This window comes from Podarcis pityusensis (assembly GCF_964106645.2).
Source record: "Podarcis pityusensis genome assembly, chromosome: 8".
Classification (NCBI taxonomy): domain Eukaryota; kingdom Metazoa; phylum Chordata; class Lepidosauria; order Squamata; family Lacertidae; genus Podarcis; species Podarcis pityusensis.
The window spans coordinates 32,156,802-32,179,961 of record NC_138033.1 but is presented as its reverse complement, the minus strand read 5'-3'; the positions used below and the strand labels follow the sequence as shown (position 1 = coordinate 32,179,961).

The 23,160-nt window shown below is 41.0% G+C and overlaps 1 protein-coding gene across 4 annotated transcripts in view; it reads left to right on the top strand.

Moving 5' to 3' along the window:
* Window positions 1-23,160, top strand: part of THRAP3 (thyroid hormone receptor associated protein 3) — a 40,703-nt gene that overhangs the window by 4,575 nt on the left and 12,968 nt on the right. For 2 of the 4 annotated variants that reach the window (XM_081019606.1, XM_081019603.1), the window contains exons 2-6: window positions 6,152-6,245; window positions 10,038-10,109; window positions 13,975-14,136; window positions 17,251-18,138; window positions 21,640-22,392. In XM_081019606.1, the coding sequence (XP_080875732.1) occupies window positions 14,000-14,136; window positions 17,251-18,138; window positions 21,640-22,392 (1,778 nt within the window). In that variant the 5' untranslated portion in view covers window positions 6,152-6,245; window positions 10,038-10,109; window positions 13,975-13,999. Of the gene's footprint in view, window positions 1-6,151; window positions 6,246-10,037; window positions 10,110-13,974; window positions 14,137-15,225; window positions 15,364-17,250; window positions 18,139-21,639; window positions 22,393-23,160 lie in introns of those variants that run through there. The other 2 variants (XM_081019604.1, XM_081019605.1) reach the window with 2 other exon arrangements.

Genomic DNA, 23,160 nt, shown 5'->3' with positions numbered 1-23,160 from the left:
GCTGTCTAGACATCTTTTTTTAAAGGATTTGTAAAGCATTAACATGTGAGCTTGCAACTAATGTAGAACTCTAAATACATAGCATAGTAGTCTTTATATGCTGGAGTTGCAATGGTGTGTATTGGTCAGCTTGTCTTGGATCAGCCATTACACCACAAACTTAATTCTTTACCTGTGTAAAAATACATTAACATTCTGATGTCCCATAGACATTACTGGAACTGTTACAGAACTGCAAACCTAATCCAAAAAACTGTTATTTCTTAAGGTGGCTCATTGCCATTTTCAGAAGTAATTGTTTTTCATTGTGGTGGGAAATAGAGAGAGACACAGTTCTGTTTGGCTGTGACAGAGAAAATGAGTGTGATGTAAGAGTTAACTGGCACCAGTGCAAAAAGCTGAGACCCCATCGCAGCCTAGGTCTCATATACTCAAAACAGTGTGCTTCTTCTGATTGGTTGAATGATTTACTATTTCAAGTTGTTTTGGGTGTTTCTTTGCTATAAAGCACTCAGTTTCAAAATTCCTCCTTGGTGTGTCATATCTTGGGCACAAATTTTGTTTTCCAGTGATGGACTGAATTTACAGTTCTAATTCTTTCCTTCTTTCCAGCATGTGTAATGTGTCCTTTAAGGAGTTTGAGAACAAATGCTCTTTCCTGCTGATTTGGCAGGGTCTCCTCCCCATATTTCAAAAGTGTCTGTTAAGTTCACTTGGTTATCTGGATAATTCATAGTGAACTATATGTAGTAGACATAATCAGGAGAAAGAAGAGTGTCTTCAGTCTTTTGTACTGTGGCTGTTCTTAATTATTTTGTGGAATCGAAATAGAGATGAGAGTGTTCCGTTGCTCCCAAGCAGCTGAATACAGTGGCAAACCAGAGCAGCGCACGGAAACACCATTTACCTTCCCGCCAGAGCAGTGCCTATTTATCTACTTGCACTTTGACGTGCTTTTGAACTGCTAGGTTGGCAGGAGCAGGGACCGAGCAACGGGAGCTCACCCCGTTGTGGGGATTTGAACCATCGACCTTCTGATCGGCAAGCCCTAGGCTCTGTGGTTTAGATCACAGCGCCACCCGCATCCCTAATGATATTGGTAGTTACAATTTAAATCACTTTTCTAGTGATTTTGTAACATCTTTCACAGTTTCCACATTCTGGGTTTTTTGAGCTATTCGTCATGACTCCAATATCTCCCAGTGTGGAGAAATCTTTTTGGAAATCTACTAAATCACAGTATCTTCAGCAAACTTGACCTCCTCACTTCTCAAGGCCTTTGTAGATCCAGGGACAGAGAGGTAACTTCAATTTTGCTTGTTTGCTTCTGTACACATATCTGACCTCAGGTTTGAGGGTTAGAAACCTTGGGTTGGTTCTAAACTGCATTTTGAGGAACACAGGGGAGTTACTGATCAGACATCCATTCACTTACCTTTTGTTCTTTCTCTGCTTTCTGTGATAGTAACTTCTGAAGTCCTTACTAAAGCACAAGTCCTATCTGAGCTGCATTTCCCTCTATCCTTTCTCGATCCTATCGTTTCTGGCAGTGGGCCGTGTTGCAAAGCCTGTGGTCCTCAAGTTTTTAAGAGATCTGGGATTGCTGTCTCTGTTTTGAGCTGATAGGTCTCATTTGAAAGTATTTTTAGGCACAGGTTTTCATGGCTACAAGTAATACAGGACTTCATTGCTTCTGTGGTCCTATCAATGTGCATTGCCCATTGTACAGTATCCTGGAATAGGGCTTCTCAGTGGTGGCACCTTGACTCCTTGACCCTGATTTGCATTCAATACAGTGGTACCTCTGGTTGCAGACAGGATCCGTTCCGGAGCTCTGGTCGGATCCTGAGATTTCCGCAACCGGAGGGATCGCTTCTGCTCATGGCGCAGTAGAGCACTTCTGCGCATGTGTGCGAGGCGAAACCCGGAAAAATACTTTCGGGTTTGCCGCGTACATATCCCGAAGGATACGTAACCAGAGGTAAACGTAAGTAGAGGTACCACTGTATAGCACTAAGCAGATCGTTCTGACAGCATAAGGATTTCTGCATGCACAGTGGAACAGTCTTCTCCTCTCGTCCTCTTGTGCTCCCCTAAATCTGTTCTAGGGTTTCCCCATGCCCTTCAGAGAAGATTTGGAGGCACATGCAGGGTTCCTTAAGACAATTGTTCACCAAGCTTTTGGGAGATCAGTGCCTGGTGCTAGACTACTTGATCTGATTTATCTGCTGCTTTATCATTAATGTATTTTAAACTCTTGCTTTTAATGTATATTGCTGTTTTGTTGGTCTTTAAATAGAATAAATAATAATAATTAGATACTCAGAAATGTGGATTATATAAATGCAGGTGTTGTATGTTTGAGTTTAATTGCAATGTTTTATTTTGCCAAGCAAAGTGTTCAAAATATTTGCAAGGGAGAAACAGTGACATAGGCAAAGTCAGCCACCTCATTAGTCCATACTTGGAGTTGTGCTTATTGTTTAATTAAAATGAACCAAAATGGGTTACTTCTAATCTGGTGTTTAAGAGCAGGCCTTAACAATAAATCTGGTCTGAAAATTCTGAACTCTATCCCATAAAATGAAAGCAGATGAGAAGTTGGCAGCAAGTTATCTACTTGGCAAGATTAATCCTCTCTTCACCAAATTGAGGTGGAAGGATTAAATCTATAGCAAGATTCTAAGTAATACTGAATCCTGTTTTGGCTCTCTCCCTTTGCTGGGATTTGAGCAAGTCTGTTCTTTCTTTCCTTTTTAAGGACAGCTTGCCAAATGTAGCACATATGGTATTGTTAGGCCTTGATTTACCTCTGAGAGGAGCTGTAGCTGGGATCCAATTCAGGTGCAGGTGGGTAAAAATCAGAAAAGCAATAGATGTGGTCACTTGGCAGGCTGGGAGTCTGGCAGTGCATCAAGCAGATGAGGATCAAAGGGTTAGCAGTAGGAGGTAGATCCGGGCAGAAGGCTGAGTTCCAAGACAGCAATAGGTTGAAGGGGCAGGTGCAGTGTCAAAAGCAGGTTGTGGTAGCAATCCAATCTTAATACTCAAAGGCTACCTAAGAACTAAGAATGCTGGTTGCACAGTAACCCTTGACATCTTACACCTATCCTTAAAGCATGACGTGATTCTGGACTCCTTTGGAAGTAAGGGTAAGATATAAATTTAGATGATGTATATCTGAGGGTATGTCCTGCTCTCCTTATAAGGCTAGAACCTCAAAAGAGCAGTGTGTGTGCTTGTCTCTCCTGGAGAAAAAATTGCCCTTAGGCTAAAATGAAAGATGTGTGTCTGTTATATAATCCAAATAAGAGATTTGATAGTTTAATTTGTTCATGCGCATAACAACTTCACATGCTTCAGTTCATACATTCAGATGAAAAAGATATTGCAGTATTGTGGCTTCTAGAAGTACTAAGTTCTCACTGTGCTGCTTTTTTTCTTTTCTGGGGAGGTGTTTCCCTCTGTGTGTGTGTAGTACTTCTGCATAGTGTTCAAAACTCCCATTGTGCTAGGCACATTTTGTGACAAGGAATTTCATTAGCGTGAGCAGTTTCTGAGCTCTGAGCGTAGCACTGTGCCTAAGAGTTCAGATTAAAACTGCAGAGTAGAAGGAAAGGAGGACCTTTTTCTGCCTCCCTACTTCCAGCTACTCTCTGAAGACTGGAGAAGAGTCTCTCTTAAGAATATTAGGGGTGGGCAGAGGAAGGAGTAGACCATGTGAAAAATGAACATAATATTTTAGCTGCAGTTCATTCATTTTTAGGTTGGTATTGTTATAAAAAAGCACACCTAGACATTCCGTTGTTGCGCCCATAACCTAGGTTTAAGGTGCCATTTAGCTCCTAGCTTTCATATCTCAGTTTCTAGCACTGCTTCTGCATAACTTGGGTTTAACTCTAGCACTTCTCCCTCTTGCTTGTTTCTTGCTGGTTCTGTTTTGGCTCCAGTCTTAACAGCATGGCGGTACTGATTTCAGTATTAGAGAGGATAATGTGGTTGCTTGGCTAATAAGAGCAGTGGTCCACAACTGCTGTTTGTATGGCTCCAGCAATGACTACCTGTCCCTGCAGACACAGCAGAGTGAGTCCCTTTCCCTAAGTTGCTGGTGCATCAGAGTGTACTTGGAGTGGGTCTTTTTCTCTTTTAAAGAAAACAAACTTTTATTGAAGAAATAAAATTTCTTCTATAGATATATTTTTGTACATTTTTATGATAGATGTCTTTCTAACACCATACCTATCAGTTTTCAACTAGATGCTTATGCTCCTCAGTAGTATACCGTAATTAAAAACCACTGGTTATGCATGCCATGATACAGTGGTACCTCCGGTTGTGAACGGGATTCGTTCCGGAGATCGGCCGCATCCTGAGGAATTTGCAACCGGAGGACCACTTCTGCACAGGCGCGTGGCGTGGTTTAGTGCTTCTACACATCCGTGAGCAGCGAAACCTGGAAAAATACTTCTGGGTTTGCCACTTTCGCAACCCAAAGTTTACGTTACCCAGGGGTAATGTAAGCTGAGGGTCCACTGTATGTATTTAAATTTTGTTTCATAATTGTTCATTACTTATCTTGAAATCTTATATTTTATTATATAACCCTTTTTGATGTTGTGAATTACTTTGAGCAGAGTTTACCATGGAAAAGCAGTATACAAATAAAATAAATGATTATATATAGCTGCCCAGAGACTGAAATTATGATATTAATGATTTCTATTTGGTCCCTTGTGAACATCTGCAAGGACACTAAAAAAGAGTGGTTACACAAAGCAGAAGAAATTGCTCTGACCCATAAATTGAAAATTATAATACAGTAGAGTTGTTATTTGAATATATGTGTGCTGAGTCACATACAAAATTGACCAAATCCACATGTTCTGCCTTTTCTTATCCTTAAAAGAGGCTTGTTCTGAATAGGAATTTAGAATTCATTGAGAAATACAGCAGACTCATCTGGTGCTTTTCTTGGAAAAAGAATGGAAGAAGCTTAAATGGAAGGATTTTTTTAAAGGATGGAAAATCATGGCAAATGCAACAGGAAATTGGATTGTAAGATACCGAACTAGGTGCAAATGAATACATAATATGAAAATAATTATGGATGCATCAGAGTGAAGAGATTCTTGTGTGCACAAAGATGAAAACATTCACAGTATTGTTTAACATGGAGGAATGTTTGTTGAAGTTATTGGAGGCAAAGTTGATATATTTGATTAGAGAAAAAAAGAATGGTTGACATTTATTAATAATAGAGAACCCCTTTTGGACTTTATGTGTGGAAAGGAAAATGAATAAATTTGAGACATTTGTGTCTAAAAATTGGGAAAATATTGCTTAGCAGAAAGTAGAACAGTTGGATGTCATCCTAGAGTGAATATTTTGAATAATTTCTTTTATGTAACTGAGGACAGAAAAGCAGAAGTCCATTTTATTTATTTAGTTTTCCTTTTTCTTCTGTTCTTTACTTCTGGGTGAGAGCTGGGAGGGTTCACCACTTTCTGCGTCAGACAAAGGTTAAGAGCTACCTTTGAGAGAGAACTCTAGGTTTTCTTTCCTCTTTCTTTTTCTTTTTCATTTAAATTAGTTTCTTTTCTCTTATTGTATTATGAAAATGCTTTAATAAAATATTATGCAAAAGAGAGAGAGAAATACAGCAGACTCCTATCTGTTTAGGACAGACTTCAAAGGCAACACACCTCTCCTGGGGAGAGGCCATAGCATATACAGTGGTACCTCTAGATGCGAACGGGATCCGTTCTGGAGCCCTGTTCGCATCCTGAAGCGAACGCAGCCCGCGCGTGCGCGATCACAATTTGCTGCTTCCGTGCATGCGCGTGACGTCATCTTGATTGTATGCACGAGTGGCGAAACCTGGAAGTAACATGCTCCATTACTTCTGGGTTGCCGCGGAGCATAACCCGAAAATGCTCAACCTGAAGCTACTTCAGCCCGAGGTATGACTGTAGCCCAAAGCTAGTGGCTAAGGGTTAATCGCTGCTTAATTATGGCAAGGTGTGAAGATAATAAATGGTCTGTTTTTAGGTGCAATACAATTAAAACATCCTTTGAGATTGCATACTGTGCCCTCAGTGCTTTGAGATTGAGATGGAACAGGTGGTGACTTCTTGTTTTTAAAAAATTGCAGGTGGATTGATAGGATTGACTACATTGAGGAGTGCTCACTTTACTGCCACACCTGCTGGTGAGGGACTTCTGGGCTTTGTTGTGTTGAACAAAAGGTATGTTTTCCTCTCCAGCTTAAAAAATAGCATAAAAATTAAAGCCTTACTTGCCTTTGGTTTGCAGTCGTGGCAGTAGGAAAGCAAAGCAAACAACTTCCAATTGCAGAGTCCCAGGCTTCCCTCCCCAAACACTTCAGAAGTGTAAAATACAAAGCAACATATCCTTTTATATCTGTGTTATTGATAACTTTACAGTATGCAAGTGATTTAATTTGCGGACAAAAAGAGCCTGGTGTAAAATCTTTCTATGCACAGAGCAACTTTTTGCGGGAAAGTGGAACTTGTGGATTGCACCTGATTAACAGCGGAAAATGAGTATCTGGCCTGGGGATTAAGATGATTTGAGGGTCACAATGTGTGCAAAAACAGCTTTTGTTTCCAACACCTGATATTTCTTATGTCTTATTTTGAATCATGGAACATAGTTAAAACAGGGAATCATATTTTTCTAATCAGTATATAATTTTTCAATGTGTATGTTTTCATTTAATCAGTGCTTTTTTTCTGGGAGTACACACACCCCTAAACATTTTGTGAATCGTAACTGGAGAAGAAACTAAAGTTTTTAACATTTTTAGTTTCTTTAGTACAGTGAATCGTCAGTTCTGTTGCTACTCTCGATGGTGGCCTCATTTCCTGTCATGGTCTCAGACGGAATGAAAGTACAGTCATACCTCGGGTTACGGACACTTCAGGTTGCGTTTTTTTGGGTTTCGGCGGTAGCGCAGAAGCGCTGAGTCGCAACCTGTGCGTGTGCAGATGCAGCGCTGCGGGTTGCGAATGTGCCTCCTGCATGGATCACGTTTGCAACCCGAGCGTCCACTGTACTCCTAAATTTTGTTTTAGAAAAAAAGCACTGCATTTAATTCAACTGACTGCCATTTTTGGAGTTGAGATAGCGTTCTCATGGTATGTATAGAGAGGTGACCCTGCACTTGGTTTGCCCATGTACATCATCTACAGCTACAGGCAATGACCAATTTGCATGGGGGTAACATTCCAGGAACCCCCCCCCCCAATACATACATTGACAGGGCCTGTATAAGCCTGTTTTGCCTCTGCCCCGTTCTACTCCTTTTGTGATGATTTCAGGTCACTTCCAGGTCAGCATGATGTACAAATGTGCAGTCACACACACATTGGACGTGCCTAAAACAGTTGCTGCCTGCATTTGGTTTGCCAGTACCTTTCCGCTAAGCACCTGCTCTTTGTGTATGCCACGCTATGGTTTTCCTCTTGTGAATTGATTGCAGGCAACGGGGGTTGCCTAGCAGGCAAGGCAGTTCTGGTCCTTTCTAACGGGGGCACACTTTTTCCAGTCTGCTTTGTTCTGATTTCATTGTGCTCCCAAGCAGAAGTTAAGACTCTCTAGCAAACAAAACAAAACAACAAAACTCTGTCTATTGGTAGTTCATGAAGATATGGTAGTTATCTCTTTGTTTCATAATAAAAATAAGGTTGTTGGATCGTAGGTATTATTAAGTTTCGTCCATGAAAGGTGTCTTGCATTCACATTTTCTTCCCAACTCCAGAAAACAAGTGTAACAGTCTGCAGCACAGATTTTTTTAAGCATTTGAGACAGTTATAGTTTTGCACCCTTCATTTTTAAGACCAGTGCTTCTCTGCAGAAATTCTGTTCTTCAGCTCCCATCCTTGGTTAATCATTAGCATTTAAGAGCCAATTTCAGCCAAGCTAAAGCAACAGCAAATGAAAAAAATCAGCATTTGATAAGCTTACAGTGGTGCCTCGCAAGACGAAATTAATCCGTTCCGCGAGTCTCTTCGTCTTGCGTTTCGTCTTGCGAAGCACGGCTATTAGCGGCTTAGCGGCTATTAATGGCTTAGCGGCTTTAAGAAAAAGGAAACAAACTCGCAAGAACTTGCAAGACGTTTTGTCTTGCACGTTTTTCGTCTTGCGAGGCATTCGTCTTGCAAGGCACCACTGTACTTCTGTTATCAGCATAACAGCAAACCCCAAGATTAGTTAACTTCAGGAAGTGCATGGACAGAAAGTTTCCTATTCCCAACTCATCTCTGCAATGGACCCACCCCCCAAAATGCCTTGTTGGGGGGGGGGCTCCTGAACAGTGTAGGATGGGTTAGGGGATTTGTCTAAGGATTCAAACCAATGAGTCTTGTGGCAACTTAAAGACTGGTTCATGAAATTGTGGTTGTCTTCTCAGGTGACACAAGGCTCTTTATTGTTTTTGCTGCAACAAACTAGCACAGCTTACCCCCCCTGGAAATTTCTGCTGACAGATTTATGTGGCAGTTAAAGCTTTATTTGTCTTGGCATATATGATTGTTGAGCACAGCAATTCCAGACAGAGACTCCAGCTTCTGCGATCAATGTGTGGGCAGCAGGAAGAGGAACGAGAGCAGTGGCTCATTCGAAGGCATGGGTGGGAAATCTTTCTGGCCCAGCAAGTCATAATCTGTTCCCACCTCCACAGGCCAACTTTGATAGGTAGATTGTCCTGCTAACCTCTCAAAAGTCCCTTGCATAACACTGGTTGTCAGTCACTTGGGAACCAAAGTGCAAGGGGCTTTTGCCAGCCCTTTGCTTGGCAAAGCCTGGAGCACAAAGCTGCTTTCTGCAGACACCAGCTGCATAGTTGAGTTCCACATGGGGATCTCACTCATGCACCCAATCCTGCCATGTCTCTTCCTGCTACACACCTGACCACACAAATGATGTCAGGTGTGGGGCAGGTGGACACTGTTTGCAGTTCAAATTGGGGGACCCATGCTAAGCCTGAATTGGCCCACGGGCCAGAGGTTCCTTACCCCGTGCTAAGGCTTGGTGGACCTTATGCAGGATATGGTTACAGATGGTAACTGTACACATAATTGTTTTATACTTTCTGTCTGCCTTTCTCTTTTTTAACTTAAATGCCTCTCAAAACATTATTTATTTACTTTTAATTACATATGGTATGCAACAATTACACAAGATGAAAATAAAAAATAAAACACAACAACAGCGAACACTCAGAGAACTTCTCAAAGCACACTAACAAAGTTATGTCAGAGTGCATATTCCAAAACCATTACAATTTTAAAGGACACAAAATGATGCATAGCAACATATTGCTTCAATGGTTGACCACAAAGACATAAATATTTTGATTGACAGGAGTTCATACGAAGGTGGGAGGAAAGAACAAATAATAATTTAAATATATTAAAATAATTTAAATAGTACTACCTTATGTCTCATTATTTGTGTAAGCTATAAAGCCACCCCAGACAGCATAAAAATGTTCATGTTACTTTTTGAAAATCTTTTTAAAGCCATGAGGACATAGCAGGAACATGATAACCTATTTCTAGTGCTTGCTTGTGAGGCTGACAATGCAAGCTGACTTTTTCCCTGCCCTTCATCCAGAAGGGCTCTCAAGCTTGCAGTTTAATAAAAACATTCACAGTCTTTGCCCACAGGTTTGTTTGTTTGTTTGTCAGAAAGCCATATGATGATACTAGGAGACAGACCAGTAGACAACTAGCTGAATGTTTTCACAGCCATAGCCTTTGTAAATTTTGCTGGTTGTTTCTCCTTGCAGGGAGTGGAGAAGTGTGAGATTACTACTGAGGTGTGTTCAAGTTTGGTAGGCTTATACATGGACACAGTTACTTGAGAAAACAAAGTGGTTTGTGCTAGAGTAACAAATTTGAGGAAGGCTTAATTAGAGTAGCGCTGCCTTCACACCTTTCTTCAAGGTAGAATGGTTATTGTGCATGTTCTCCTGTGAGCAGTTGCAATATTAACAATTACTTTTATTTTGCAGAATTTTTTGATTTCAAGTGGAAGGAGACAGTGCCAGGCAACCATCAAGTTGTGACAAAGCAGTCCAAGTAAGGTAGGTTGCCCACAGGGCTTGAGTGTGTATGTTGCATAAGGTAAAGGTAAAGGTACCCCTGCCCGTACGGGCCAGTCGTGTCTGACTCTAGGGTTGTGCGCCCATCTCACTTAAGAGGCCGGGGGCCAGCACTGTCCAGAGACGCTTCCGGGTCACGTGGCCAGCGTGACGAAGCTGCTCTGGCGAGCCAGCACCAGCGCAACACACGGAAACGCCGTTTACCTTCCCGCTATAAAGCGGTACCTATTTAACTACTTGCACTTAGGGGTGCTTTCGAACTACTAGGTGGGCAGGAGCTGGGACCGAAAGACGGGAGCTCACCCCGCCGCAGGGATTCGAACCGCCGACCATACGATTGGCAAGTCCTAGGCACTGAGGTTTTACCCACAGCGCCACCCGCGTCCCGTATGTTGCATAACCTTTATGCAAATTTATTTAAAATATTTATAGACCACTTTCTGACCAGGCAGGGTAGAACACAGTTTTTAAAAACATGCCAAAAAAAGCCAGTGGATTGTATCCTGCATTAGTCATACTCCAAGTAGACCCATTGAAATTAATGGACCTGATTTAATCATGCCCATTAATTTCAGTGATCCAACTAATGTTGGATACAACTTCTATCTTAAATACTGTGTAACACTAATTCTTGTTATGGACTCAGTCCATGGCAAATCAGCAAATGGGTTTCATCATAGGGCTGCATCCTTAGAAGTTTTTAAGTAGAGGCCGAATGGCCAGCTGTCAGGGATTCTGTAGTAGTGGATATCTTGCATCAGCAGGGCATTGGACTAAACCATTTTATGTTCTTCCAATTCTGATTCTTTGACTTCTTACATTGTGTGAGTTCATTATACGTGCTCAACTATATTTAGGGCCTTGTTTTTTTTAAGTTCCTATTACTGCTGGTAGAGTCACACCCCTCTGAAAATTGTTTTAAAGGTCTTATTTCCATAAAAAGTGCTCATTCTTTTTTGGCAAAGAATGAGATGTACATTGCATTTAAGAGATTCTTCATGTTTATTTTACTGTTTTGTACAATTCTGAAAACATTTCTAGAAAAATATATTTTTTTAAAGTAGAGAGCTGTGGGCCAGAATTTGTAGAAATGCAGCAGTTAATTGACAGCCAAATGTTTAGAAAAACTCCATATTTTAAGGAATTTCCAAGCTCATGATTTCCTATATAATCTTAATAAATTGGGTATTATGCTGTGTTCTGTTGCTCTTTGTTGTGCCTGCGTTATTGAATTCTCCTTGCGGGGAGGGGGGCGATAGCAATGAGGGCTGTCATTATGTGTGTTTGTACAGGCATACCTTGCTTTACTGTGCTTAGCAGATATTGCTCCTTAGGAGGATGCGGGTGCAACTACAGGCAGCCTGGCCATTTCCAGGGGAAGGAAGCCTCCTGCTGCCACTGTCCCCCTCTTCTGACCACGAGAGTGGAGCTGGCTAGGGCTGGAACCAGGTTTTTCCCCTTCCACCCCTGCAGCCTGGGGGGCCTGGCTTAATAGACTACAGTTTAGTGTAAACCAGTGGTGGCCAAACTCAGCCCTTCAGGTGTTTTTGGAATTACAACTCCCATCATCCCTAGTTAACAGGACCAGTGGTCAGGGATGATGGGAAATGTAGTCCCAAAACAGCTGGAGGGCCGAGTTTGGCCACCACTGGTGTAAACATAACTTTTATATGCACTTGAAAAAAAAAATGGTGTGACTTGCTTTATTGCAATACTCACTTTATTGTGATGGTCTGGAACGAAACCTGCAGTATCTCCAAGGTATACCTGGACTTTAAAATTTTGCCACTACACCCCTGTTTTTATTGGGGGGGGGGACATGTGGCCCTTGAGATGTTGCTGGACTGCAGTCATTTACCAATGATGCCTGGGACTGTTGTGAGTTGAAGTCCAATAACATCTGGAAGGCTGCAAATGTTCCCTTTTCCTGATTTATATGTACAAACCTAAATAGCATCATGCATGAGAGGTATGCATCTGTAAAAGTTGTAGATTTTTCTGGCACATTTCAAGGAAGAACTAAACTCACTCTCTCTCTCTCTCTCTCTCTGTGTGTGTGTGTGTGTGTATGTATATATATATATATATATATATATATATATATATGAATGAGAGAATGAACGAACAGGCTCCAAAGAGCACATATTTCAGTGCATGCGTGTGTGTGTGTGTGTGTGTGTGTGTGCGCATGTCACTGAAATATGTGCTCTTTGGAGCCTGTTCTGATTGTCATCTCTTTTTTTATCTCTTCCCACATTTATATCCTGTTGGGTACATGTCAGCAGAGGCTGAAATCTTTAAAATCTAATCTAGGGCTTGAATGCTCAGAACACAGCTGACTCTGAAATAGGAGCACTTCTGCTGGAGTGGGAGGAGGGTGAAGTGTTAACCCTTGAGACCACACTGTCTGGAACTCAATTGTGTTGTTGCTTCACTCTATTTAATTGCTTGGAATGTGTATAGGGAGAGTGTGTGGCAGAAACAACAACTGAATTTGACCTTAGTTTCTAAGAAGCAAAAGTATTCCCAGTTAAGGGGTGACTGATGAATGAAGTCAAAACATACTTTGCTGAACAGAACTTGAGCTTCAGTTTGCTCTTTGTACAGTGAAAGTGATGGGCCAGGCCAGGTGTTAGCTTATGGAGTTAGGTCTACTGAACAGTCCTGGCAGAAGTAGAGGGAGGATTTCAGGTCCTCACTCAGGATTACTTGAGGTATGCCACTTTACCCGTTACATTTCAAAAATGGCTTGGGAATGTAAGGGAGCACTCACTCTTTTTATTGCTACCCTGAATTAGAACTGTGCTGGGTTGAGGGTGAAACGAGTCTTGTACCAAGAGCTGTTTTGTGGATTATGTTAAAGTTGCCAATTTTGAAAGCAAAAATTCCAAATATGATTTATGGAAAACGTTTGCAGAAATAAACAGATTCGTAGTAAGTTGCTTTTTATAGGGTTTCTGCAAGTGTTTTATGTTTGTAGTACTTTATAAAACCAATTAAAAAGATAATGCTTTTTTCTGTTTTGAATTAGGATATTTTGAGTGGCATTGAATAAAGTTGCTTCTCATTTGTATTGGTATTTGATGTTTTCTCTTTAAAACTGTGTGTTTTTCTGTCACGTGCTGGGTTTTTCCCTGGGTGTAAAACTGGACACACACAAAATCGTCACTGAGAAACCACCTAATCATTCTCTGCTTTGTTACAATTGCGTCATGCCTGATGGTTGATTTGCCCCTGCTTATTTCTATAATCGTGGGATTTCCGTTTGAGATAATTTTGCTACATTTCTTCCTGTTAAAATTATTAATTGATTATTCAAAGCTGTTGAGTGCTATAGAGAAACTTCTTTTCCATCACCAACATTTGAACCCTTGAAATATTTGGAAGGGTTCCTGATTTATTTTGGCTGCAACAAGAGTCCCTAGTGGCTGCTTGATTGTAACAAGTGTATAACTTGGTTTACCAGCGGTAGGGCTTTTCAAAGAGTCGGCACCTCATCCATGGGAGATAGTATGTAAGTGTTCTTTTGTCTTAAGTGTGTTAGTTGGTGACTGTTAGGACTCCATTCTCACCACGTAAAGGAATAGTTACAGGAACCTGGACATGTATAGGCTTTGTGATTAGTAGACTTAAATCAAAAGCAGGATTGGAATTGTTATGGAATAAAAAGGTGTCTAAACTAGTCCAGAGGCTTCTTTTTAGAGCTAACTTGCAAAGGCTGTTGGATATATGTTATTTGCTTTGCAAAGAGAATTTTGCTATTCTTGGACATCCAAGAACAACCAAGGAAAGAATCTGGAAATTGATTCATTTGTTGTTGTTTTTATTTTTCCCTCTATGTTGACAGAATTAAGTGAAAGGAGTGAGAAAAAATGTCAAAAACAAATAAATCCAAATCGGGGTCCCGTTCCTCTCGTTCAAGATCTGGTTCTCGATCCCGGTCCCGGTCTTTCTCAAAATCTCGGTCCCGATCCCGGTCTGTTTCTCGATCAAGAAAACGCAGGCTCAGGTAAGTGCCATTGGTTGCTTCTGATGGTGTTGTGTTCTTTTCTTTGTACCTGAGGGGAGCCCTGCACAAATGGGAATTCTCCTGCGGAAAGCTTTTGCTAGATTCCAATTTATTCTACCATCTTAAGTTACTTCCTTTGTCTGCCAACCAGTTCTATTTTTATAACCTCACCATCCAAATAGCTCTTGCTCGGCCATGAAGTGGGTAGCTTTTTTAACCCAGTGTTCTCTGTGTTTTGGTTGTACTAGGCCCTTTTGAGTTGTTGTTTTTGAAGTTGGTTGTTGTCAAACGTTCTGAGCAACTGGGTTGCCTCTGGAATTATTCTGACTTTGAGGAATGCCTAAAATTGCAGAGGGAGCAAAACAGAGGGGGTGTATCTTTACCTGTTCTTCAGCAATCATACTGAAGTCTGTGCCTAAGATTTTACTTTTGGATTTCTATTCTATCTCTTTAAATGTCCTTGTGATTAGATTTGTAATTGCAAGAACTTTGTCTCTAATGAAGAGTTACTGATCTTAACTCACTGCTCAGGATATAAGAACGATGCAGTAGAGAGCTATATTGCAGAGAAAGATGAATGAAGATTTTCGCTAGTGAAAGTTAGGAAAGGGTACTAATTCTGTGCTTTTCCAGTTGGTTATTTAAACCTGGACTGTTAACAAGAAGAACAACATTCTGAATAATTTCTGGGATCTGTTTATTGGCACATCCTGCAGAACCAAACCCCACTTGGCTGTTCATTGTGTTGCTTTACTTTTCAGAAGATTTTGAGTCTCTAGTTAGATTTTGTTTATATCAGCCATTTATTTTGTTACCTTTTAAAAATAATGGTAAAAGGCTCACAGATTTTATGTAACTGTTGGGACAGAAGCATCAGTGGCTGTTAATAATTAGTGTGTGTGGTTTCTGAGAAAGATACAGAAAGGGAACAGTAAAATGCAACAGGGGGTGGAGAAAAGGACAATGCCAGAAAGAGGAGAAGAGCCGAAGCACAAACGATCTCCTTACAGAGGGTAAAAGCATTAGGAAGGGCTTACCAGTAGGCTGGGAATGTCCGGCTTCATTGAGGGGAGCTCTGCCAATGGAGAATGAGCCCAGCATGCAAAATGTCCCTGGTTACAGACAGCTTTTGGAGAAACTTTGATTATGCATATGACTTGGCTGGAGAAGTAAAATGGAAGAGGCTGGGGAATGCAAATCTAGGAAAAGTATAGAAAACTCACTGAGGTAGGTTTCCTGCCTTACATTGGCTTCATTTCTTAGGGATAATAGGCTTGCTGGTCAGAATCTTGTTGTGGTAGAGGGAAGCAGCTTGGGCAGCTGGTTGCTTTTGCTGTCTCGACTGTAGAGAATGTGGCTTGTATTACATTTGTGTCTTTCTCCAGGGAATTCCCCTTCTCTGCCTCAACTCTAGTCATAATCTATTTAGTTCTTTGTAGGAGTCGTTCCACCCCAGTAGCTCTATTTTCTGTAGTGGCTTTGAACCCATGCAGTTACTCAGCTGCAAGCTTTAGGAAGAAATAACTTGCATGTTCTCCCCCCGCCCCCCAGCTGCACTTCATGTGCTGTGTCTTTTCAAATGATTTCTGATTAACAGCTTCCACAGATCTTTGAAGGGAAACTTTTCATTTTCCATGTCTCTTAAAATGGCAAAATGGATTTTGGAAGGATCAGGCAACAGGTCCCTCAGCTGTTAATTGATAACAAAATGCAGTAGCTGTCTAGGGACTGGCTCCTACGTGGGCTGTGGAACACCTCATAATTAGCTCATTTTCACTGTCTGCACCAGGCTGTGTGCATGTCTATTCCTTCTTAACGTTGCTGAAACTGTTTGCGAATGAGACAGAATCCAAGGTAAGCTGCTCTGGTTTTTTTTCTTAATAGTAAAAGAGGCTGGATTCACGGAAGAAAACAGGCAGCAACTTCTCTTTGTGTAGAAATTGTACCAGATGTTGTTTTAGACTGCAAACCTTGCTTTTCCGTTTTTATACCTGTTTTCATTTGACTGTGTAGCTCCTCACCAGCACAACTTCTTGTTACATAATCCTTGTCTAATCTCAGATTAGTCATCCACTTGGGCTGTTCTGGTTTGTGGTTCTTCAGGGCTTCAGTTGCAGTTTTGTTCCCTGCTCAGTCATCTCCCCACCCCAATCCTTCAGTTGGGAGATGCAGCGTCTGGCCTTCTTTTTCCTGCAAAGCACCTGCTATTTCAAGTCTCACTCCAGCATTCATGGGCAGCTGCACCCCATTTGTGAGCACCAGTGGGATTTATTAGTAGCTTTGTATCAGTTGTTACATGAAGTGAATAGACTGCAAGAGTAGTGACCCAGTGGGGACTCAAACCTGGATCTATCTGATCCTAGTCTGACACACTATAACCCAAACAAAGGGAACTTAATCTTGAAATTGTATCTTCCACATCATGCCCCTCATACTAGATACGTCTATTTAATGTGGTGTGTTAAATATAAAAATATACTCAATCACATAATATAGCTTTAAAAATCCACAAACACAAAAGACTTGAACCTAAAAAAGATCTATTTGATTGAGTAGTGTGCCCTGATGGCAGAAAGTTGCTGGCCATTTAACTCCCTTATTGTAAGACAGAATAATGTCTGATACTCCATTTCTTCTTTAATTTTTCTGTCGTGGGGGGGGGGGGGAGAGAGCTTTTTGTTGCCTTTTAAAAACAAAAACAAATCATCCATGAAGTGGAATCTTTGCTGGGTTATAGTAGATAAAACTGAAAGGTTAGAAATAACGGTTTCCACTCTACCCTGTTGGGTACATTTGCCCCATGCTGCAAATTGAGCTCTGGAAGGTGGGTGCTCTGAAGATGGCCTTCTGAGGGAGAAAATGCTGCTTCCTCTGTGTCTGAAGTGGTTTTGAAGGAAAACGCTCATCCTAGCAATAGCAACTTTGTTCCATCTGCATTGCTGAGGGTTGTTTTTAAGGAAGGGGTGCATACTTATCATTATGAGATAGAAGTTGGAGATGAGCTAAGGGGAAACCTATGCATCATTATGAAAACAGGTTAATGTCTTTACTTGCAATCAGAATGCTGTAGTACTGTGTGTAGCAATTTCCAAATACATTTTTCTTTTTCCTCAGTTCTAGGTCCCGTTCGAGATCATACTCTCCATCTCATAACAGGGAGAGGAACCACCAGCGGGTCTACCAGAACCGGGATTTCCGAGGGCATAACAGAGGTTATCGGAGACCCTATTATTTCCGTGGAAGGAACAGAGGGTTCTACCCATGGGGTCAATATAACCGAGGTGGCTATGGAAATTACAGGTCCAACTGGCAAAACTACCGCCAAGCCTATAGCCCTCGTAGGGGACGCTCACGTTCTCGGTCACCCAAGAGGAGATCTCCATCCCCAAGATCTAGAAGCCATTCAAGAAATTCTGACAAGTCCTCATCTGATAGGTCAAGGAGGTCTTCATCATCTCGATCCTCCTCTAATCACAGCAGAGGCGAGTCCTCCAAACGTCGGTCATTGAAGGAGAAGAAGTCTTCTTCCAAGGATGCCAGGGGGTCTCAGGGTGCTGGAGACAACCAAGGGGATGACACCAAGGAACAGCCCTTCTCAGGAGGAACTGCACAGGATGCCAAATCCTCAGAGGGATCGAAATCTTGGCAAGAAGTGGGTGCTTATGGCACAGGTTCAGCATCAAGGGCCTCTGCTGTGACAGAGTTGAGTCCAAAAGAGCGAAGCCCAGCACTAAAGAGCCCTCTCCAGTCAGTTGTTGTGAGGCGCCGTTCACCTAGGCCAAGTCCTCTTCAGAAGCCCAGTCCTACATCTTCCAACCCTTCACAGCTGGGCTCGACTCTGCAGAGCAGCAGCTCCTTCCAGGCAGGCTCACATCAGTTTGAGCATAATTTAGCAGGCCTGAGCCCAACAAGGAAAAGTCCTGTGTGCAAAAGCCCTACAACAATCAGTTCCATTTATGGGGCATCTCAGAAGGAGGAAATGGGGATAGCCTTCTCCAAAAGGCAAGTTGTCTTCATTCCTAAAATTGATTGATTGATTGATTGATGTTTGTCTGACTTTCAGCTGACTGTTAGATTGGCACAATTAGGCTAGCCATAAGTAATGTAAAAAGTTTAGTCTCAGCTAGTCAGAAGTTGCAAAATCTGTTGTGAAAATAATAAAAAGCAGACTTAGGTAATAGTGGTAAAAGTATTGTTTTTCTTAAGTATTGTATTAATTGCTGTGGTATGTGAGATACTATTATTAACACTATTTTTCAATCTCTGATTTTTTAATGGAGAATTACTCAAGGTGGCAGACAAGATAAAAATAGTCATGTGGGGTTTTTGTACAATTTCCTAGAGCTTCAGAGAAGATTTAAGATGGCTATTTGATTTATAATGTACTAAACAAAACAAAACAAAAAGTAAACCATGCCATGCTAATTTATTTGCTACATACATGTTTGAAGAGATCTTTTAGTAGCCATTGAACTCAAATATTTTATTGTGGGAGGAATTAAATAAATATACTTGGTGCATTTTAATGTTGTATTTGACCTAGTGCATAGCTTTACTTGGCAATTATTATTAATTGAATTTTTTTAAGATTAATTTTACCATACCTGAAGTGCTGTGTATAAGAATATGCACTTCCAAGAGATAGTTAACTGAAAAGTTAATTACAACTTCGATTTTGAATTTTACTAGTAAGGTGTCCATTCCACAATTTGACTTCTGTTTATTCATTGGGCTAAATTATACAACTTATTAAACCATAGTTTACTGTTACATGTATGAGTTGTTGTATGCCACGCCCTCCCCTCTGAGGTGTGCCAAAGAAGGTGATTGGAAGTATCCAGTTCCAGTTTTAAACTAACAAAAAATCCTGATTATGTCTAAACTCTGGTAGTTCTTGTCAGTCTAACTATGGTTAGATCTCAAGGCACAGTTTGGTCTTGGATTGCTTGAACCAATCTAAGTTCCTAGAGTTTGATATAATGGAGCGTTTTGATTAGTTTAAAATTGTAAGTGGATTCAACATGAAACATGAAATTGGTATACAAGTCTGTAGATTGTACAAATAACCTAAACCAAGGATTGGACAGCCTGTGGCCATCCATGTGATGTTCAACTCCCATCAACCCCAGATATCATGGTGGGTGGTTAGGATTGATGGAAGTTGTAGTTCCACAGACTCTTCAAGACCTCAAGTTGTGCTGCCTTGTGGTTTAGCATTGCTTCCATACTGGACCATTAAATTACTAGTTCATTTATGAAACAACAAATGTTTAAAAATGGGAAATTTTCTCTGGAAAAAATATGACATTGGGAAACTTCATATAATACTTCACCCCAGTTCAGCGCAGCATGTATATATATATTTTTAAATGTTTCAAACGCAAAAATAAAGCAGCAAAAGTAATGTCATGTTAAAAACCTTGGCAATCAAATAAATTCAAGGTGCACAGTTGAGTAGCTTGGTAGACATTCCTGAAAAGGGTAATTCATAATATAGATGTGTCACCTCCCTGAAAAGTGTTTGCTCCCTGGCAGATCTTGCATTCTGAACAGAAGGAACACAAGAGTTTCAGCCAATACAAGAAAGAATTGACCTTTCCATTTTGCATGTAACTGGTTTCTAGTCAGCAAGTAGGGAGCTGAATTATCTCCCCAGAAAGCATGCATACACCTCTAGGAATTTGTCTTACTTTTACTGTACTTAGTGTACAGCACTAGTGGTCACTTGTGTAAATAACTTATGGCTATTAACCATGGTAGCCAAATCTGCAGACTCGTTTTGGATGACCAGTGGATAGGTGCTATTGGGATTGGAACTCATTATCATGATGAAATTTCTGTTAAACAGTAGGAGTTAGACCTTCACTCTGCATGGCAGTTATTGTTTTCTTACAGAAATGCAACTGTTGCTATAAAATTGCAGTAGTACCTATGGCATAGAGCTTGGTAGCTTTTGTAATGTCAGTTGCGCCTTTATATACCAAATTCATTTTTATCTAAGATGCAGAATCAGATCTAGCTCTGAGATTGTGTTAAGTATTATTACACAGCTGCCTAATATGCTCATTTTAAAAGGATGGTAGCCGCTTATTTCTCTCGGTGTACAGCAGGTGTAAAACCCTTGGATTTTCCCCAAGGGAGTCACAAGCTGGTTTATGGTAAATAATCCAGCACAATTACATACAAAAGCATTTTTAAAAAGCATTAATCAATAAATACCTTTTCAGTAAAAAAGAAAGTAAGGTGTTTTTAAGTTCTCCCAGTATGTTCGAGAGGCAGTTTGTAAAACTGAGATTTGTGCATAGGTTTTGCTGTTATGTAGAACAGGTGTTTCCTAAACCCTTTTTAGAAGGAGTGGGGGAGAAAATTGTCTCAGATTTCTTGGCACTGGCTTCAGATTTTCAGGAGTCAGCATTAGATGTGTAGGTGTCAAGTGTTGTAAAATATAGTACTTTAAAAACCCAAAAAGCAGATTATCAGGCACCACAAGTGTAAAAATTTAGGAGCAGAGGCCTCACTTTTGGAAATACACGAGAAGACAGTTAAAGAATAGGTACAATGTTTGTCATCCCCTGGAATCTGCTGGTGGGCTCAGCTTCCAGCAGATACAGAAAACAGCTGTCATGGAGCCAATTTTTGCATCTAGTAAAACTTATCCAGCACGAAGATAGTTGTTAGTAAATGTCCTTTGGGCAGGAACATTACTTGAATCTTTGCAAATACATTCCCCCCCAGGGAGTCACAAACACCAGTTAGTACAAGGAGCATTGTTTTTAGTTGTTTAGTTGATCTCAGCAGCTATAGATCCATCTGTTTAAGAAGCGATTGCATTGTTCTCAGATGCTCCACAATGATTTTTCCATTCTCAATTTTGTTACATCATCAACCAATGTATAGTTTTGAAATTCACCTCCAGTTGTAATTAGAAAATAGAAACTTGCCCATATAGTTTAGATATATGCCAACCATCATCCTGTCAGTTTTAGTTGGGGATTGACCATCTTTATAATAATGCTGAGTATTCGTGTTCCTCCCAACCAATTAAGCATTTCCCCCCCGTTAACCTTTTTGCTTTTATTTGTGTTTTGAATTGTCTATAGCTTCCATAGGAGACTTTCCTCCAAAAATTTGAAGTAGCTTTTGAGGCTTTTATTTCCACTGTGTATTACTTAAAAAGCACAGCAATCCAAGGTGAAAATGTTGATGGGTTAATTCTCCACAAACAGGTTTGTAAGTGAATGCACAGGTTGGGTAAGATCTTTTACGTATTTCCTGCCTTCTAGCTATGGCAAGTAGGTTCTTAAATACGATTTTATTGGTTTTACTAAGCTTTGTGTGCCAAGGTTCTGTGACCTGTAGTGAATAGGTGTACTAATTTTAAAGCATTAAGAGTTAGAAAAAAGCTAAATAAAGCTTTGTATCAGTAACACAGGGATCGTCTGCTTTATCAGAACTTTAAGAGTTCCTGAATTGACTGTCTCTCTCACTTTCTTTTTTAAATAGGTATTTGGAAGAGCAAAAATCTGAGAATGGGAAAGACAAAGAGCAGAAACTGTCGAACATGGAAAAAGAAAAAATGAAAGAGAAGGGAATTTTCTCTGACCTGGGATTAGCAGATGGTAAAACAAAAACAGATCCGTATGCCTCCAAAGCTGATACAGAAAAGCTGTATCGTGGAAGTCAGTCCCCAAAGCGCTATAAGCTCCGAGATGATTTTGAAAAGAAAATAGCAGAGTTCCACAAGGAGAGCCACTATGGCAAAGAGGAGGCAGATGAGCCCGAGAAGAAGCTTAAAGGCAAAGGGCGAAAGGAATCCAATTTTGATGAGGATGAGGACGATGAGCCGAAGTTTCTGTCCAAGACATTGTCTGCTTCCAGTAAAAACCAGGAGGAAGATCGATCAGGCAAATGGGAAGGCCTAGTATTTTTGCCTGGAGCCAAAGAGAAGCAGAGGAAAGCTGAGGAGGTGGAGGAGGAGTCCTATGCTGAGCAGACCAAGAAAGAAGAGAGGCAGGTTGCCAAGAGAGCAGAAGCCGGGCACAGAGGCTTTGTTCCAGAGAAGAATTTCCGAGTTACCACTTACAAAGCCAGCCAGGAAAAGAATGCTACATCTCCTCCTCCACGAAAGGCTTCAGAGGGCAGAGAGAAGCTGGGCGCACGGGGAGAGGGCCTGGCCACTGGCAAGTCTTCCTTTTCCATCACTCGTGAGACCCAAGTCAACCTCCGAATGGATTCTTTTGATGAGGATCTTGCACGGTGAGAGGCTCAGTGTATCTGCCCCACAGTTGGAATAAAGGGTTAGGGGAAAGTTAAATGGGAATATTGCTCTGTACTGTGTACAGCAGTTCTCCAAAGAGAGTAAGCAAGCAGCCTAGTCTGCTCACTGTTTTTTTTATTTGGAGCATATGGGTGGATAACAGAGCCCAGAGATTCTCTTATTTAATGTCAATGTGCCAGAGTTTCTCACTTGCCATGGCTGCATATGAGTGAGCATCATGCTGGTGTATGCTTCCCATTAGGTCCAAGCCAAAGAGCATGGTTTGCTCCTCCCTAGCAAGCCACAGTCGGTAAGCCAACAACAAACGATGTCTTAAGGTTGGCTAGCAATCATGACTCCTTAGGGAACAACAAACCACAATCCCAGGTTCAGATGTAACAGGAAGCCAAAGCTTGATGGTTTGTTTCTCCTTCTCAAGCTAACAGAGAAGCAAAGCGGGAGGCATCTGGCAGCACGTACCAGCACACTGCTTATTCACAATAAACCACAATATGCCAGAAACACCAGTTTATCATTATGCAAATGCAGCTATTGCCTAATCCCAATTTTTTTGGCAGTGGAGTGACAGGGAGAACCAGATCATATGTCTCTGGAAAGGCCCAAAAAGAAGAGCAGATCACAAATAGCCTGCAAAAATGGGATGCAAGTCAAGGGGTGATATTCAGCTGCATTTTACTCAGAATACACCCATTGAACATTAAGTTACGTCCATGCATTTCAGTGGGTCTGCTTTGAGTCAAACTTAG